This window comes from Diadema antillarum, unplaced genomic scaffold (genome assembly GCF_040938485.1).
Source record: "Diadema antillarum isolate AM-2024a unplaced genomic scaffold, OU_Dant_1.0 seq00000665_RagTag, whole genome shotgun sequence".
NCBI classification, from domain to species: domain Eukaryota; kingdom Metazoa; phylum Echinodermata; class Echinoidea; order Diadematoida; family Diadematidae; genus Diadema; species Diadema antillarum.
The window spans coordinates 381399-402485 of record NW_027271576.1 but is presented as its reverse complement, the minus strand read 5'-3'; the positions used below and the strand labels follow the sequence as shown (position 1 = coordinate 402485).

The window sequence follows — 21087 nt, the reverse complement described above, 5'->3', positions numbered from 1 at the left end:
ACAACTTTTCTTCTATAAGAATTAAGAGAAATGGGTTATTTTAGACAATGGGGTGATGAATGAAGGATTTATTCTTTCACATGTACTGCTTGAAATTAAAAATCAACCATTAACATATTCACATGCGTATCATTTTCATGAGTTGGAATGCTCATAGTACACTTTGTCAATACGTATTATGCATTTACATAATGTATTTCTGCTTTTATGATTACTGTAAAAGTAGAAAAATCTGCATGAGTATTTTTTTTTTTGTATTTAGCTGGGTAAGATGAATTTTGCACACTTTTAATTCCATGGAATCAAATCAAAAAGTAGTATTACATAATTATAACAAGCAAAAAAAAGATGTGTCTTTTGTTTTCACAGTTTCATGTTTGAAATGTGTGAAATGTGTGAACAAAATTTAACAATATTGTACTTTCTTTCAACTTTTGTATTTTTTTTCTTCAAAAAGTTGCAGAAATATATCAGCTGAGCAGAACTATACTTGAACTTAATTTCAATATTGTACATTTTTGGTTGGGTTTGTTTGTTTGTTGTGTTTGTGTTTTTTCGGGGGGGGGGGGGTTCCTGTTTGTGTGCATATTTACATATATGTCAGGTGTATATGTGTGTGTGTGTGTGTGTGTGTGTGTGTGTGTGTACATAAACTTTTGTTGTCAGAATTGAATTTGTGTTATTTTCAATGTCATGAATTAATTTGTATATTGCCTATATGGAAAAAAAAGAAAAATAAAAGATTGACAAAAAATGTAGCAAGCAAGTTCATTGCTGGTATGCCCTTGCAAATTTTACTCTGATATTCCAGTTTGGGTTTTCAGTGTCAGAATATTTTCTCTGGCCCTGACAACTGTTTGATTTTTCTAAGGAAAAAATTTTAAAAAAGATCAAAAGGGCTTTCCCTTCAGCTATCTTATTTATCTCTTTCCATCTATCTACTGGTATCTACCTACGTACCTTTTGTATACAACTGTATATATACAAATTTTAACAGACACACACAAACACACCATGGTATATATTCCAGGATACACACATTGTACACACACCACAGAGGAGTCACACCTCCCTGCACACACCAACACACACACACACACACACACACAGTCATGTAGACTCTAGGACAGGAGAAATTGGAGCAAAATATACAGAACACAAAAATACTTGCTCACAAATGAAACAGGACACCCCCCCCCCCACACACACACACTCGCAGCTCACACATATTATGCACATCACTAATTAGCAGTAGACATTATCGATGATATCTCGGACTATTCATATTATTAAAAAAAAAAAGATAACGTACCCATATACATGTATTCCTACCTGTTTACAGTTTCTTTACTTTTTTAATAATTTTAGAAATATCCATCATTGTGAGAATACTGCAGAATATTACATGTTGTTTTAACACCAAAATAATGTCATGTAAATGCAAAATACAGTATGAATCTTGCAAATATACCGGTACTACAAATGACAACACATATAACAACAAAAATATACTGGACAATCATGCACAGGTGAAGAAAATATTCCATTTTGTCTTGTCTTTTTTTTAATACAATATACACTTGTGGGACTATGCAACATTTCTTTATAAGATCACAATCAAAGAATACATTTGGAAAGATTCCCCCAAACTGATATCTGAGTTTCAAAAGGGGAAGAAATGATATTGGAGTCGAAATACATGCAAGACCCAGAGACTTATTATTCTCAATGTGCACACATTACACCATCCCAAAGATATCATGTTGATAAAATTCTTGTAATCATTTACAAACACACTGTACAGGTCACACAAGGGAGAGCCCACATTGAAGTGATTGCAAAATACACAAAACATTCCAAGTTTTTGTTTGAAAGAAAATACTCTACAGATTCAAGACATTGAAAGGACCTCCTTCTCAACCCGTAATTGGCTCAAGCGAACCATCACGGGAAAATGACACAAGATGAAGGTATCTTACCAGCAATGTACCCACTCCTCAAAGGGGAATTTTAACCATAGTCACAGGCTATGGATAGACACAGAAAGATACTGGGATGTCTCAACTGTTGAGGTTTGAGCATGTTAGCTAGTGAATCTGTGGCATATTAAGACTTTTTAAAAAGATGACTCAAGCAAAATTATGACTGTCGTAATTGTCATTCTGTCATCTCACGTGAATGTGATGAGACACAAGAAATATTACAACTGGACAGGGATCAACACACTGACCACTGCACTGACCATTGAAAGCACAGATGGCATTTGACCGGCCAGCAATAAGTGAAACTGCCACTAGCTGGGTTGTATGCATGTAAACCTAATACAACACAGATCAAACACACAAGGGCAATGCCTCAGAGTCTGTTCAAACTTATGCAAAGAACATGCTTTTTTCCGAGTCATTTGCAAATGAATACCCAGCATATTACCATAGGAGAATATTTCTATACATTATCATTTTCTGTCAAGTGCATCAGTACAACCTCACTCACGGAGGCACTATTTCTGTGTCAAATTTTTCATGCAGTCTTAGCCATTGGACTAACTCCTTGACCAGTCAGTAATTCTTGTATTTATTGCCAAACCTTTGCATTCTAACCTGTCTACCTTACAGTGGCAGAATTAAATTGACTTGCTGATATTCAGACTTTCTCTGTAGTATTTGTTGGATGAGAGGCTGGAGGTTGGGTAATAGAGACTGAGAGTTTGTATATAAGAGCATCACTACCTTTCAAAAGTCCGACTTGTTAAGACTAAAACACAGCATGATAACCTTCCTTTCCTATAAACTGTACATGATGAGGGTGAAAGTTTGAAAGATATCACTTTGGCTGACAAATAACTATCCTTTAAATACATATTCTGTCAAAAATCAATCCATCATTCTTATAATTCTGTATATTGCATGCATAAGTCGACATCATCCTTGTGTGTGTATGTGTATTTGTGTACGCGTGTAAGAATTTTTAAATCTACCCTTCACCAATGCGTGCATTACTACAAATGTTCTGAACTCTACAAAATGACACCTATGATACAAAAAATGTTCCGAGACTTTCAATCATGTACAGGGTACTATGGGATAGCCTACAAATTGCAGTAAAAGTAGTTTGCATCTTAAAGCAATAGTACTATTCTCTTTCCTCCTCAAATGAGAAAATATCTTTCAAATCAAATGGCATTCTATACTCTCTTCACAGGGATTTCAAAAGGTATTACTGAAAAGAAATCCTAAGCATATACATAAAATATCAACTTTTAGCTACTCTACTTAAGATCTCCAATAGTATGTCCTTTTTCTCAATATATGCCACTATCCCATTAAACATAGCATTGTGGCGTTTCCCAAAATGTTACATACGTACATATATGTATATTTATATATATATAAATAGAAACAAAAATATAAAAAAAAGATGCTGACTCATACAAGCAATCCATATTCCATAGGGGCACTAAATGACAATTGATTTTTTGAGTGTTGAAGATAATCACAGTATATGCCTGGATCAGAATGAAAAACAGGAGTACAGTGTATGTATACTTCATGTGCGTTTGAGGCATGCTTTGATGTCGGTGAGTGAGAAACTAACTGGTTCAATTAAACAGCACAATCACGGAACATTGCTCAGTCCTATTGGGGGATCGAGAGGAGGGTCTGACGCTACACTGCCATCGGGCGAGCACATTTTACAGAATACAGACAGACTTTGCAGGCTACGTGCACCAGAACAACTTATGAAACGGGACAGAGAAATGTAAAAGCAAACGCAGGCAAGTATCTTCACAATTCTCTCCTGTCATCCAAGATGTCTGCACGACCCATTCTCTCGGCTCCCACCGCGTCTCACGCATTCATTTTTCTTTCTTCTTCCTCATATCTCAGCAGATTTTCAAATCCTGCCGATATTTCTGTGGCCAGGCATTGGTTACTGATTGGTTCATAGGACCACACAAATCGAAAAAGACGGAAAGCAAGACTAAAATCATCTCCTCCTCACCTACAGTAACATCAAGATTTTATCAGATTTACAGGCACAACATGGGATGAATAATAATGACTTATCAACAACCTGACAGTATTCCTTACTGAAAACAAAAATACTTTCATAATTTTAGTAACTGGAGCAGCACTGCTTCATAGCATCATCAATTTTTCCAAAATTTTGACCTCTTTCTTATCAAACATCGGTTGTTCTGTAAAGTCTCATGGCATGCGGTGGATTTCATTTCAATCTGTTTTTGAACATTTATTCCAAGATCTACTTGCACATATCACCATCCCATGATAAGTTACAATACACAATAATGTAGATGAAAACAAAAATACTTTGATGTGAACATATTCTTGATATTGTACACAAATGCACATGGCAAATATAACATAATGCTTGCGTGGCTACACTATTGGTTATTTTTCAGAGGACAGAAACACACTGCCCATAAACGATGTACAGTATGTCCAAAAGTTGTGTTGATAAATGAACAAGCTTTACCACAACAACTGAGTGTTGCATCAAAGATCCACCACAATCATTACCTGGTTTAATCAAATCCACTCCACCGTACCACATGGGCGGTCAATGTTGATGTTATTAAGACAACACCAAATCAGAGGGAAAAGAAGTTTAACAAGCTTTCAATTAACAAACAAAAAGTCCTACAGATGAGAGGAACTCGTTCTTGGACAACTCACCAATCAAAATTTCTCCCAGTTCTTGTCCGTCACATTGCCATCATTCCCACCAATGGTCATACGAAATATTTCATCAAACTACTCGTGAAAAACCTGTTGTTATGTAATATCTGTAGCATTTAAATGGCGACCCCGAAGGGGTTAAAGAAACCCAACAAATGGAAGCTAGGAAGATCTCATGCAAAATCTCTAAGATTTAACTTCAGTTTCCTACCGCCAACTATTGATTACACGTACACTAGCTAAAATGAATCCATCTCGACCACCAAACTTAAAGGCTAACAAATTGCACATACTAATGCATACGTACTAAAACCATTTTTGATGCTCAGTGGAGGGGGGGGGGATTCTTTCAACTGCAAACCTATCCTGTTAAGATTTGAAAATACAAAATTTAATGTTTTGAAAAGATTGACATCTATAATCCATTTTCTCCAGCTCATGTCAGCCTTTTTGCTGTTATGAAGTTACTACCTTTCTTTCTTTCTTTTTTTTTTTTTTTGGGGGGGGGCCTTCTTTTCTATTAAAAACTAGATGTGTTTGTCAATCTATTACTGAATCAAACCATCAAAAAAAAATATTTATATATATATGCTGTGATTGGTCTCTTTATCATGAATAACAATGGAATGAACCACACATGTCAATAAAGTATAATGTCTCATCAAACATATTAAACCTTTAATATTCTTCTATAAAACATACATACTTTGTTTTGTTTACTTCTGCTACACAAATCTAGTATTCATTTTAATACATTTGCCCAATTCACAAGGTCCATTATTGCCCAGTAGGATTCTATACAGGAACAATCACATTATGCATCATTAGTTAAACAATAAATTGCTTTTCACGACCATTTCTTCAGGATTCTCCCAAATAGCATCTGGTGTGCCTGATATATTCCTGTTTGCTTTAACAAGCCACAACCGCATACTTCCCTAGACTCACGAAAACATGCATGTAATTTACTCTCGGTGCAAATCATCAAAAACACATTTGGCAACACAACAGAAAAGTGAAAACAGACCGGTACACCTATTACAGTAACATCTCACACAAGAATTGTATCAATATATGTAAAATCATCTCTTAAGTTAGTCTGTTTTGTAAACATGAACACCATTGGAGTTCTCGCGAAACACAAGTGCATCAGGTTAAATTACGACTGTTAGTACAGCATACATGCGACAGGCTTTCCTTACTGACTATTCTGAAAATACACAAACAAACGAAAAAAGAAAAGAAAAAGATATCTGAGCTTGAAGTATTATGAGAGTCAGGCGAACAGATGACTGGGTTTCTCCAGAATTTGGACATTGGTGTCTCTGGGAAACCATCACATGGTTTCAAAGGGCAACTTCACGCTGGGTTCCCGCTACTACTATCCCAAGAAAGAGAGAGAGAGACAGAGAGAGAGAGAGTGAGAGACAGACAGACAGAGAAAGAGAGAGAGGTCAAGAGGTCACTCCAACGCACTATGTAGTTGAAGGAGTCAAATCCGCTCCTAACAGTTTTTGATTTACTACCACTGATTTTGAATCACTCCACATCAGATGCTGTCGGCTTCCCTTTCCCTTTGGGCGCGGCTTTCTTCTCTCGCTCTTCTCTGATCTCTCCACTCGTTTGCCCCGCCCTCCGCAGCCTCCGTTCCCCTCACATCCTGTTTCCTCCCGACGAGAACATGTTCGAGGACGCGCCGCTCACCGCGCTGGCTGCCGCTTCTCTCGTGGCCGACTGGACGCCTGGGTTCGTCACCACGCCCCTGGCAAACTCCTGCTGAGCCTTCTGGAAGCTGGCCCCTGTACCTCGGTAGAGGGCGTGCACCTGGTGCCAAGGGTGAAGAGAGCAATGGAAATGGGTTAGCCCTGCTCATCTTAGGAACCAGCACAAGATACTCCACACAACAGATCTCTAGTAGCATGTCTGTTTTATATAACGTTCTTCTCTCATTCTTTTTTTTTTTTTTGTATTTAATATAGAACCCTTGTACTACAGTGTACTATTCATAATAACGTATGATACAAAAAGACACTAGACCACATATAAAAAGATCATCATTTCTTTTAGCTTTAATCAGAATAGAGGCAAGCAAAAAATCAACATTCAAGTTTCTCATGAGATGCAGGTGAAGTGTATCTACCACATATTGAAGAATGGGGATGATTCCACACACAATGATTCAATATATCAACCTTTGTGAAATACAAATTTTGTGCAGTAAAATGAGAAATACACATGAATTTCAATATTGACATGAAATATGACTTCAAACAGTAATGATCAATGTATTTTGAGGAATCATTTCCAAATTTTGCAGTGTCTTTGTTCTGCTCATAGAGTTGTTCTCGCCGATCAAAAGTCACACACCTCAGAAAATCATTTGTACAGCGGTAGGTGTGTGTACGGACTTGTGTCCGTAAAATTAGGGCAAATTAGACATCATGACACTCAGACTGGTTCATATCTTGGTCTCCTCTAACATATTCTGACTTTCAATTAATCCTTTCTGTACGGGAACCAGGTGGCCTGCGTATGAAGTCTATGGGCAGTTCAGAATTCAGTATGGAACGGGTTAAGCCCAACTTGTAAGAACTAGCAATGCCTTAAATTGCTCTTCCACAAAAGATGGATTACATACAGATACATAATATTTAGCAGAATGCAAGCTTTTTGAGAGCATATTTAAACATGAACAGTTTAGAGATAAATATCAATTGTTGGTAATTCTCAGAAATATGAATTAGTTTGCATGCTTCTCTTAAAAACGTTTTGTTTCCATGCGACTTGGGGAGAGAAGAAACCGCACCTTTTGCAAGTAGATGATATCAAGAACCGCGAGGGTGGTGAAGAGAGCGGCAACAATGAGCATGCAGCCAGCGACTGCCTTTTGTGATACGTGTGGCAGACCCATCATTTCAATACCATTGATCCAACCTCTGTTTGGGAGATGAATGAAGCGGAACAACACAAAGAGGTAGGCACAGTGAATGAGTGAGTGAATAGTGGAACCCAGGCCTGTATATACAGTGTGTATATTAATGATGCCTGGAGTACATAGACAGTGATGTGATGGAATACCGTACACGCTGATATTTTCACATACAGATTATTTTGCGAATGGCAGTTGATTGCACATTATTGTGAGTTTATTGATCTTTATATGCTTTGTGGTCATTTCATTATCATGACAATCCTCCCCCCCCCCCCATAAAGGAAAGAAAAAACAACTCAACACAAACACAGATGAAAGTGTGATTGTTTTGCTGAAATTGCTTGAAATGTGAAATGAAAAATTGAAATGAAACATTGCTTGAAAGGAGATCAACATTATTCAGTCTATCTTATAGCATCACAGCTATGCTACAAGTTTGTACTTGATATCGCAATGCTAGTGTGCTGGCCCAGGACTTGGCATGTGGGGCAATCTTTAAAAAAAAAAGTGTATTTTTGGCAACATTTTCGTGCATTGTTAACTTCGCAATTATTTGCCATCTCGCAAAATTTGCAAAAATTTCAGTGTGTACAACAGTCAGGGCAAAATGGCACCGACATCAGCTCACTGCCAAAGGTGGACGCAAAGGCCACTGCGTAATTTAACAACGTGCGCAGAAGGAGAACTCTGAATAGAGGACTTGTAGTATTTATGCAAGGGGAAAATACGTAGTATCATGGCCAACTCAAAGGGGAGACTCTGCACATTGATGAAACTCCTATAGGGAAGCAATGAACATGAGAGGAATACAAGAATGGAGAGATGATAGATATTAATCACATTTGCATCAGCGAGATCAAGTGACAATGGAATTATGAGAATACCAATGTGGAACACTGTGTGAGCATGTGTGGGTGTGTGTGTTTGTGTTCATGTTTGCGTATGTACGAAGCATGATACAATTGTACGTGAGGGGATATACGGTGTACCATACAGTATATGTACGGTTTGACAAGTCCTTGTACACTTTGACGCTTGCATCAAGTAAATCTCTGTCACAAGTTAAAACTTTGGCAACCAAACACTACATATATACAATATTTCAGGTTAAGTACATGCATGCAGAATGCATTTGGTTTATCATGTCCTCAAGGGGCAGATCAATTAAATTATCTGTGACCTCGAACATGAGAGGAATACAAGAATGGAGAGATGATAGATATTAATCACATTTGCATCAGCGAGATCAAGTGACAATGGAATTATGAGAATACCAATGTGGAACACTGTGTGAGCATGTGTGGGTGTGTGTGTTTGTGTTCATGTTTGCGTATGTACGAAGCATGATACAATTGTACGTGAGGGGATATACGGTGTACCATACAGTATATGTACGGTTTGACAAGTCCTTGTACACTTTGACGCTTGCATCAAGTAAATCTCTGTCACAAGTTAAAACTTTGGCAACCAAACACTACATATATACAATATTTCAGGTTAAGTACATGCATGCAGAATGCATTTGGTTTATCATGTCCTCAAGGGGCAGATCAATTAAATTATCTGTGACCTCATAAAATTTTGCATGCAATAAAACTCCTAAATCTGCAGAAACATTAGGTGGATTCACAAACATAAAACAACACCATGGGATACCATACATTGGATATGATTAATCACAGATTTATGATTCATGACAATAACTGGTATCTCCACTTTTGTGCAGGCAACGACGATTCAGCCCAAACGAGTCTCTACTTCTTTACTATCAGCTTTTCTCTTCAAAACAAGGCAATATTTCTTCTTATTCCTTCAATGTGGTCCTCCATCCCAAATTTAGCTGCACGCAAAGTTGTCCCAAAGTCCCATTACGCAAACCAATGTTCCTGCTAAACATGCATTTATACATTTATATATTCATATATAAAAATATAAGAAAATTCCTGTTACAACGAGGTAAAAATTTAGGCTCCAACATTATCAGCTCTATGTTTTTTATTGTTTATTTGTTCGGTTATAACGAATTTTTGATATAACGAAAGAAAAATGCCGGTCCCAAGCACTTCATTATAACGGGAGTCCACTGTATGCCGTACGCTGTACAAGGGAGGTGGGGGCCATTCAAACATTGGTTGGCAGCTCTACGTAGGTGCTACTCTTAAAAGGTGGCTTCGAAATCAGAATGAACCACAGTGTCATTTCACAAAGATATGATAGCAACATCCTATAGCAACAGCCAATCAAAAAGCAGGATTCTTGTCGTTACCATGACACTAGCAATGGCAGCAAGAGTTGCTGTCAGAGTATCTTTGTATGAAACGGAGCCCAGATGTAGATGATTTTCATGTACAAGTGTGAGGAATGCACTCATGGTGTATAAACACTGTGTGAAGAATGAAATATATATGATGTGACCATGCATCACAAAACCAACAAAAAGTTGCACAACTTAATTTCATGTGAGGACTCAAAATGGGTCAACCTAGCTATAGTCTTGATTTTTTAATATTTTCTGAAAGAGCAGTTCTTCTATGTAATTCTAAAGTTTGGAATCACAGCTCGAATGGGAAATTGTGTGTTTTACAGCTTTTGCGGAACACTTTTTTGCAGCATAGGTATATCGTAGGGGCCCTTTCTTCAATTCTAAAAAACCCTTTACACACTCTTTACTTTCAACTCTAATAACCTTTGAAAGGATGCTGCTGCTGCTCAGAGAGTTAGTAATAGTTATGAACAGTAGTGAGCTAAATTTCAGCTTAGTCTGATACACGTAATCCCTTCATTGTGGTTGCTGGAGTTTTACATCCTGCTTTTTGTCCTATTCATTGTACAGAGCTCAGCTTGGTGGGAATAGACCCTCATCAACTTCAGAGCCTCTTTGCCCATAACCACTTTTTAAGAGTGTGTACCCTCTTTCCATTACTACGGGTATGGTATAGAAAGTCTATTTGTATTGAGTTAAGCATTATTTTAAAGTCGAGAGTTTGCTCTTTCAGAATCTGCCATAAACTAAAAATCTACGTCCAACGACTTTTTGTCAGTTTTGTGATGCAAGGTCACATTATGAGTCTGTACAAATTTTGTGGAAAGAGAAGTAAGATGTGACGAAACGGCGGAAGTCGAAGTGCGAAGAGAAAGACAGCAGAGCGCTGGCGACGAATACATCATGAGTGAGAATGTGATGGGAGCGAGAAAGGCACGTGGGCCACCAGATCCGTGACGGCGCTGGGTGGCGTGTGATATTCTGATGACAGCCACACAGCCTCGTGCGACACGAGCGTGTACCTTGATCAGGTAGAGAATGTCTAAGACAGCGAGGGCGCCAAAACAGCAGCCGATCATGACCATCAGGCCTCCGATGATAAGATCCCCTTTGTCATTGGCGCTGTTACCTGCACCAATCACCTTTAGACCATTGACAATGCCACTACCACAAAAATATACATAAGACAAAATTCAAACAATTCAGCGAACATCGTTTTACCACATATGTTAAAAATCAATTTTCTTATAATTCTTTTCAGGTATTCAAAGTCCATAGCAATCCAAATCTGCAATACAGACATATTAACCATGACGTATCAAGGAACAATTTTATGACAGACATTGCAAAGAGGAGGTAAATGCAGTTTTGCTGGAAGAATAACACAAATACCCATACTTGGCAATTAACCTCCAATGTCTTGGGGATAAATTGATCACATCTTGTCCTCATTCAAATTGGCAACTCTGAACTTTACCTCATACACTGTACCTTATAAAGGAAAACCAAGAACATACATAAATTTGAGACAGAAATATCAACTTCAATCTTTTTGAAATGTGTTGCCAATTTAGGGAGCCATTCTACAGAGCAATTTAGAGGCTGTTGATAATAAATCTTCGACTGAAATATACAAAAGTACATGACCAAAATAAGCCTAAGATGAAAGTGAAATTCTTATTCTACCTTATGAAATTCAAGCATTGAATGATAGAAGATACAGCACACTATTAAAAACCAAAGGGATTGGTTTGGGGGACTTGATAAATTAACATGTGACTAGCATTTCTCAGGTTATTAATATGAGACCCTAACACACAAATACACAAAAAGACATGGATGGGACTGAAGCAGTATGTATCTAGTAAATTCAGAACATAATGTAACGTAACTACCTAGATGCACTTGAAAGATTTTAATAAGTTCATTCAATTCCAATTCCATTTCCTGCATCCAAAACTGATTTCAGGCCCATTTTCATCCAAAGCTGAAATGGCAATCTTTTTATACACATCTGTTCTTTTTTTTATCGGCGTTGCATAAACAGAGAAAATCCACGTACATACAGTACTGTATCTCTCAATATATTTAGGAGTACAGTCCAAACTCAATTATCCAGCCATGTCGGGACCGGCACCAATCCAGATAAAGTGATATGGCTACATATTAAAAGTGAAATATGCTTGAGCATGACACTTTTCAGCAAGTTGTGTTGAGGATGAACCTAAGGGCATTGTTAATTTATGACTCGCTATGATGATTTACATTTAATATTTGCATGTTTTATCATTCAGACAACTAACTTGGAAATGAAATATCAGTGTAAAATACACCTTTCTCTTGGTTTTTCTTATTTATTATGGCAGTCTTTCTCACTGAAAAAGCAAGGACAATCGTGTGCTCGTCCATGTGCAGATAAAGAGATCTGGAAAGTCATGGCTGACTAACTGAGGTTGGACTGTTCATAAACTCTTATTACTGACCAGTTGTGGTTCGATAACCTTGAATGAACCACGGATGGTACAGAAAGGACAGTACGATTTTATCCCTCCTACTGTAGGGCGACTGCAAAGTGGCAAGGGCTACTTACACTGTTCCAAACTGATCAATGCCAACAGCCTGTATGACCGTGACGATGAATTGGAAGAAAAAAACGAAGAAAAACAAGAAGAAGTTGAATGAGCTGTCACTCCTATTGGTGGGAATGATGGAGAAAGAAAGAAAAACGGAAAACATTAGCGACGTCGCTTCAACACATAACCTGCAATGTTTCTTTTTAAAACATTGTAGCGAGGAAAATGACGACTATTTAGAGCCTTCTATACAGTTAGATTTTTAGGATCCAAAACGCAACTTATATTGCATGATGTCTTTGAACAGAATGCCACTGACAGTAGGCCAGTCTTGAGCACTATAATGTTCACTTTGAATTAGCAATTAATACATACAGTGTACATTGTACATTTGTACTAGTATTTAAGTTATTTGCATTATTGCAGAATATGACCATTCTGTTTTATGTCTGACTGCAGGTATACCTTCATCTCCTCTTTACTTTCATATTAAGAATTACAATTTGATTAAACTAGCTCAATGAAGCTCAAAGTAGAGAGTAGAATGTAACAGAAAACTTTAATGTCTAAGTCCTTAAACATGGCTACATGATACCAATGACAGTAAATGTGCGTGATTGACAAGAATTTCTGCTGCAAATGACTGCACAATATCAATTCATACAAAAATGGATGGATTACATGAGGCACACTATACAAGAATCACATAGTGGGCTCGAATGCAAACAAACAGAGAGCACAATATCTGATGCGGGCGATGGACCACTTGGAAGAGGCCACGTGGCATGATTTTGTGGCACTTAAAGGGGCTGTACAGTACTGGTTGAGGTGGGGATTCGTGTTTTGAACATTCCTAAGTGAGATAATGAGAAACCTCCTATGAAATATGAAAGAGCGTGTACAGTTGATGAAAATTGGTTTTGAAATGGCTGAGATATCCAAAGAAGTGATAATAATAAAAGGCGACAGGCCACAACTTTATTAGATCTCTTTGTTTCACCTTGTTTTTGGATATCTCAGCCATTTCAAAACTGATTTCCATCAAATAAACTTTTGATACCCTTTAGAATTGCATGTTCTTTGACATCTCATAGAGTGGTTTCTGAATATCTCGATAAACGTTAAAAGCTAAATCTTCACCTCGACCAGAACTGTACACACCCTTTAAATGTTTTAGAGCAACTACACGAAGTGGATGTCCTTACTGTAAAAGTGGTTTCTTTCGTGGTGCTTTTATTTTCGCACTTTTCGTGCTTTGAGGTTGAATCGCAAATTTAACATCACACGAAAATGTTTTGAACTCACCGCTTGTTACGTACAATGCTATTGCGCACACACACACACGAAGATTCCGCGCATTGAGTGTATTGATGGTCAACACACACACAGCGATACCGCGCAATGTAGGTACAAGCATGTTATAAAGTACTTGAGAGACAAGATTTCAGGTAAGCCTGCATTCAATTTTAATTTCTATTTAATAAATAAAAGAATAATTGGATTATAGTTTTGGTTTTCATGTGCAAAATACTACAGTTTTTGCCAACTGTGAATTCACAGATTTTGCCGACCGTGAATTTAAACACACTCGAAAAAGTTGGCACCAATGGAAACCACGAAAGTATCTGTACCCGAAAGAAACCACTTTTACAGTACTGGGTACGAGAACACAAAACTTGATTGATGCACAATCAATATGCTGATTTATATTGCAAAGGCAACGTGAGTTCCCAATTTTTCAGTTGGCCAGAAGGGCAGACATGTAAGTGTGATTATTTCAAGAGTATGCCATCCCAGAACCTCAGAAGACTTGGGAGGAGCTTGCAGATTTCTAATTTCGTCATCATTGTTTGAAATATTACAATACAAATACCACAAAAAATAATTATAACCATCACAAGAGGACCCTTCAAAGCAATGTCAAATCATTATATGTGACTGTGCACCTCAAAACGAACATAAAGTCGCACACACTAATTTTGCATGAGGACTGAAAATAAGTGAAATGGGTCAACCTAGCCGAATTTGACTTTTTAATATTTTCTGAAAGAGCGGGTCTTGTTTTACATTACGCTAAAATTTGGTATCATAAAACGGGCAGGAAAGTGTGTTTTTTTAGCAGTTTATCTCCAACATTTTTGGTAGAATAGTGTGATTAGAGGTGTCTTTAGAATCCCTTTTTCATTTCTGAAAATCCTTGTCCACGCTCTTCACTTTCAACTCTAATAACTTTTGAAAGGATAGTGCTACTGCTTTGAAAGTTGGCATAAATTATGGACAGAATGTGTTAATGAGGCATGCTTCATTTCAGTTTAATTTGATAATCCCTTCATTGTTGTTACTCTGGAGGTTTACTTCCTGTTTTTTGTCCCATTCATCGCACAGCCAGCACAGTTTGGTAAAGATTAAGCGCTTGAATAGACACTGTACTTCAGAGCCTCTTTTCTCCATTCACACTTTTCCTGAGTTTGTGCTTTCTTTTCAATATTTAGATAGGTTAGGAGAGTCCATTTGATTTGAGTTATACATCATTTCAAAGCTTAAAGTCTGCTCTTTCAGAATATGGTCTTAACTAAAAATTCATGTCTGGCGACTTTTTGTTTGTTTTGAGGTGCAGGGTCACATATTATTCTGCAGCTCCTTATTGAATGACTGAAGAGCACCAAATTCACATTGATCAGCTCTTTCGTTCATTTAAAGAAAAATAGAAACAAAAACAAATTTCAAATGTGACAAAATATTATAACAGTGACAGATTGTAAGGTGGCCTTTGGCATCTACAATTGTGTACTGTATACGCCATTTTTTTGAAGGGTTTTGATTTCTGCTATGATTTTGCAAGTTTGGTGCTACAATGTACTAATAACACGCAAGAATATTAAATCTGATCCGCAAGAAGAATGTCATGTGCATAAAATGTCCTGGTAACGCAGTACACAGTACATTAAAAAATGTGCGATAATACAAATACGCAGGCCTTAATCTTGGCGTGCCTACTGTGTGAATGGATGCGTCTACTTCCCCATTTCTCTGCCTGTCCAGTGCTGTACTTTACGATTGTAAATTTAACCACTTGTGAAATTGTCGGGAGGTCCTGATTTGCTAAAAAAAAAAAAAAAAAATTGTCTTTCGAAATACATGGCGTATACAGTATGACACATTACAATGAACTGAAGTGGACATGGGTGATGTCAATAATGTACCTGAAGGCTTTGTACACGGCGCGATACCAACAGAGGAATGAGAATGGGCTGTGGAGAACCAGGAAAAGAATGGACAGTCCAAAACACAGGCCTGCCCCGGACCCGCCTCCTGCACACAGGTATGCTATAGCAATGAACACGTTGAGGACTAATAACACTTCGTACACTGTGGGTGAGAAACAAACGAGAGATGGAAAACTGACAATGAAGTGTGGTATGAGATGATGTTGGGGGCTTTTCTGATTACAGAGACATCCCTGTCCAACCGAAGTAGCAGCTCTCATGTGCAAAATGCCTACCCAAAATGCTTACAACAGATAGCCAACAGAGACTTAAATTAAAAGTGTTTATTTTCGCTTGAGTAATTTTTCGTGCTCAATTGGGTGAGACAAATTTTGTGTGTTTCTAATTCTGCGGAATCCAGACATTTATTAGTGGAACATGAGGCATACAGAAATAGTCGAAAGTTTTCATTTTTTCTGGTTTCTGGTTGCACGAAATGCATGAAAATTTCCACACCGCAAAAATTTTCACTTTTCCAGTATTCACGAAAGTTATCTTTTGTGTCCGTAACAACATGGGCTGCCACTATTTGCATGTCAACATCAGGGGGATTCCAGAAAGTTTTCAGGGAGAAATTTGTACATTAGATACATCTCAGGCTTCAATATTTCCTTGTCAGATTGAGGACGGATATTTCATTTTTCCGGAAGACTTTATGTCAAAAGCGTCACTAAGAATGTGGGATATACGTTGTACTTTTGAGAGAAGATCAAGTATTACTAGTGCCAGAAACTTTACAATGAAATACCTTGTACACATTTTTTTTTTTAATGAACCCTTTAAACAGTCTCTCTGTACATTTAAAATTGTTTTCATCTTGGATAGTTGCATGAACATGTGTAATACAAAGTAAATGTGCAGGACGAACCTGCTCATGTTTTGATAAACACACAATGACCAGTTCCAGTCCCTACAGTATTCGCATTCGCAAAAAAAAAAAAAAAAGGCAATCTGTAAATAAGTGAAGAGGACGAGATTCAAGTACAACAGCACTGTGACGGGGACATGGTGTGCACATGAAAAGCAATGAATACATGTAATATATTATAATGTGTCTGTCGTCAAGACTGCAGATCACACAGAACACATATGGCAATGGAGTTATACTGGTGCAGACACACAGTAAGATGTAGATGTCATGGCCGCTGCGGTGGAACTCGCACTATGCAAACAACTGGGCACGGTGGTGGCGCTATACTGTGTAATGCTGTAATGATGACTTGACGTATGCCCACGATCTTCTTACCTAAAGGCTTTGTACATGGGCCTATACCAACACACAAATGCACAGGGTATCGATATGAACACGCCCAGGAGGCTAATGCCAAAGCACACGCCGCCTCCCGAGCCACCCACAGTGCATAGGTATACGAGAGAAAACAACGTATTCAGCAACAGTGTCATCATGTACGCTGTAAGAAAAGGAGAGATACACGTTGGTACTTGTAAATTTGCAGGTTAAAGATAAAACACAGTTCTCTGAGGGACTCAAAATTCATCTTCCCCTCTTTGGGATTTCCTTGTAATAATTTGAAAGGATCTACCAAGAAATTTGAAATCTGGCTAAAATGATTTGCAGGGATGATGAGTTGTTTTGAAGTATTTTGACATCAACAGTGTGAAACGATTTCGATTGTCATCCATGATTTTAATTCCAGCTCCCCATTCAGTAGCGGGTAGGCAAAATGTTGCATGATGATCAATCATGCCCTAGCAATCATATTTGAATTTCCTAACAAGCTGAATGCACTTCATTCTTGCCAGGAAGATCATTGGGTTGCTATGACCCAATTTGTTGATTACCATTCGTCAATTATACAACATCAAACAGAGACCATAAGCAGACATGCTCTCAGATTGCAAAACTTTCTGCATACCATTTTGGCTAATATTTCACATTTTATTTTGGCGTCTCAAAAACTCAAATGAGTCGGAGCATTTTACAGACTGAATTCCCCTTTTGCCCCTCCTAACAAAAAAAAGCGGCTCAAGGGCCCAAATTCATGAAGGTGGTACAGTTGAAACCATGGTTTAAACCATGGACAATGTATGGAGCGCCAAGTGTCGCATGGCCTATTTTGTTACGAAATCAGTCATTTCAACAAAATGATTATTTTGTTGACCAAATGTAATTTCGTTAAAAAATGATTATTTCATCAACAAAATGACTGATTTCGTAACGAAATAGGCCATGGGACACTTGGCGCTCCATACAAATTGTCCATGGTTTAAACCATGGTTTCCATTGTACCCCTCATATAAATTTGGGCCGAAGAGTTTCACTCCAGCGAATCATGTACAAAATGGCCAGAGGAGTCTTGGAGGAGTCTCAGAGTCTATGATGACCTTTAACAGACTCCAAAACTGAAGAGGGAGAGATAGTGAACGTGCTTCACCTATCCACAAGTAGTAGCCAAGCTTGACTGTCCTCTGGAACTCAAGGGGAATGTCGACAGCAAAGTCCTGGTAGAAGCACGGCTGCAGGGGAAACCACTTGGGCAGCGGTGGCCAGTTGTTTTCTCGGACTGTGAACGAGGAGGTAGAAGGATAACAAAGATTGTGATCATTGGGGTAATTAATATCTCCTTTTGACAGAATTTTGACAGATCGAATTGGTCTGGGGAATTACCTGCGTACAGTAAATAATTTACCCAACTTGATGTATACAGAATTTATGTGTATTCACAGACATTGAGTATGTCATATTTTGCTGTCTCTGTGGACGGTAAACGCAATCATTACCTGACTGCATGAGTCATATTTTCTTTCATCAATTTTTTTTTTTTCACTACATTTGTGCTCTTTGTAGCCACGTCTATCACTCCAATAGTATCAGAGCAATATTTTTAAAACTGGACAAACATACACATTATGGGTGTGCAATTCAGATGACAGAGAGAGCATATCACCTAATCATCCCAACAATACAAATTTACCAATTTGAAGAAGAAAAAAAAAATCTTCTAAAATACAGTACCAATTTAAAGATCTAAATCGAATTTTGCAATTTCGAAGGCTTTTGATAACTCTGCAACTAAAAGAAATGACGGTATATGTGGCCAAAGGATGGTTGAAACAAAAGGACAATTTTAATCTACCTAATGAAATAATGCAATCAAAAATACAAACTAGAAAACTAAAAAAAATTCACAGAAATGTGGTTTCTACAACTTGATTGGCAAAGAGTAACCGCCACCACTTTTAGTCAGGTGCTCACTATTATACTGTGCATTCCTCATCTGCTGTTCCCTCCTTTGGAGCTCAGCTGCCTTCCTCTCCAACTCCTCCTGCCGCCTCTGTAGCTCCGCCTGCCCCTCCGTCACCGCCTGCAAGTTGAAGGAAGAAGAGGAAGATATCAATGCATCAAGCATTGGCAGACGGCAGTTACCATGGTAACCGAACGTCACACCAGACTTGGAGGTGGTGGTCTCATGTGCAAATCATTGTCACAGAGGTGAGGGGAAAAAATGAAGAGGGGAAGGTAAAAAAAGGGAAGACAAGGAACTCTGGGGAAAGATGAAAGAGAAAGGGGGCGGGTGAGATGGAGTGTCGATTTGGAGGAGAGAGGTAAAGATGATGAAGAAATGGGGCAGGTAAAAGAAGACAAGAGATCCAGGGGTCTCGTGCTCACCTGAGTATTACAAGTTCACCTTCCACGCATTCTTGCAGACTCTTTTAATACTTTAAAGATCCCATAATGGCCCTGGGGGTGGGTTGGGCCCCCCTAGGCCCCCAGGTGGGGTATGGTGCCCATTTGAAGGAATTGAGATCTTATCCCCCTAGAGATGCTACATGTACCTGCCAAGTTTGGTGAAAATTCACTGTGGGGTTTTCAAGAAGAAGATGAAAATGTACACTTTAGGCTCCCATTAGGACCCTCTCATCCACACCCCTGGGTCCCAAGGGGGGCACCCCTGATTCCACCATGAACAAACTTGAAACTGCAGTCATCAATGTACTACACAGTTGTAATTCATAGTATTAATTTTATAGCTCTATCACTTCTGGTTCTGAGAAGAAGATTTTAGAAGATTCCTCCTGGGGCCCCAACAGGTGGGGCATGGTACCCGTTTGAACAAATTGAGATCCTATCCCCCTAGGGATGATACATGTACCTGCCAAGTTTGGTGAAAACTTGTCATGGGGGTCTTCAAGAAGGAGATAAAAATGTGAAAAGTTTACACACCATGCACGTCGCATGCCGGATGCCGGCCAAAGAGCGATCGCAATAGCTCAGGTGAGCTTAAAAACAGGATGGAGATGAAGCAAAAGAAACAGGAAGAGGGAAAGGGCAGCAACGGGGAGAGAGGAGGTGGTGCAAAAGACAAGATGAAGAGAAGGGGGAAGAGATACAGAGGGAAGAGGTGGGGGGGGGGGTAGCACAAGAAGGGAACTCCTTGCAGTTATGGGTGATGACTCACTGTGACAGTAGTCATCTTCTTCAGTCAACAGGCAACGCTGATGAGCATAGGATGACATCACATAAACCACTTCAGTCACTAACTTGGGAGTTTTAATTAGAAATTAAAAGATGTGAATACTAGTGCCCTAAAATGACTCACAGTACAGCACCAGATGAAATGTTTCTTCCACACATGTGTTGAAATACGGAGTTAAAAGGGTACAAATAGGAAACCAGTAGTCGAAAAGAACTCTTTAAAGGACAAGTTCACCTTCATAAACATAAGGATTGAGAGAATGCGGCAATATTAGTAGAACACATCAGTGAAAGTTTGAGGAAAATTGGACAATCGATGCAAAAGTTATGCATTTTTAAAATTTTTGTGTTGGAACCGCTGGATGAGGAGACCACTACAGCTTGTGAGTCATATGCGTACAACAGTATGAAGAAAATGTAAAGGAAATTCAACATATTTTCACTTTTTTCGCATAATAAAGGAGCACTTGACCTGCCTCTTTCTAAAGGCAGGGGGAATAATATTACCCCTAACATATGTCGGTAACGAGTCAAGGGAATGTGTACTTTTTTTCAAAAGATGACATTTTGTGAAATTCTCTTTATATTTTCCTTATATTGTTGTACGCATGTGACATCTAAGTTATTCATACACTGCAGTAGTCTTCTCATCCAGCGGTTACTGCACAAAAACTTCAAAAATTCATAACTTTTGAACGGATTGTCCGATTTTCCTCAAACTTTCAATGATGTGTTCTACTAATATAGCTACATTCTCTCAATCCTTATGTTTATGAAGGTGAACTTGTCCTTTAAAGGCAAGAGAGTGCTCATAGTGCCACTGTCAACCTTCATCACTTCAGGAACTCTGTAACAACCTTTGCAAAGAACTTGTTAATGCAACATTACAGGGGTATACTCCCTCCCCTTTTGTCT

At 38.4% G+C, this 21087-nt stretch overlaps 1 protein-coding gene across 1 annotated transcript in view; it reads right to left on the bottom strand.

Moving 5' to 3' along the window:
* Positions 1-6353: 6353 nt before the first annotated feature.
* Positions 6354-21087, bottom strand: part of LOC139736831 (secretory carrier-associated membrane protein 1-like) — a 35050-nt gene continuing 20316 nt past the window's right edge. The window contains exons 4-9 of the mRNA XM_071647494.1: positions 18952-19060; positions 18131-18259; positions 15672-15837; positions 12486-12587; positions 10918-11059; positions 6354-6524 (exon numbers count right to left, since the gene is read on the bottom strand). Of these exons, the coding sequence (XP_071503595.1) occupies positions 6354-6524; positions 10918-11059; positions 12486-12587; positions 15672-15837; positions 18131-18259; positions 18952-19060 (819 nt within the window). The remainder of the gene's footprint in view (positions 6525-10917; positions 11060-12485; positions 12588-15671; positions 15838-18130; positions 18260-18951; positions 19061-21087) is intronic.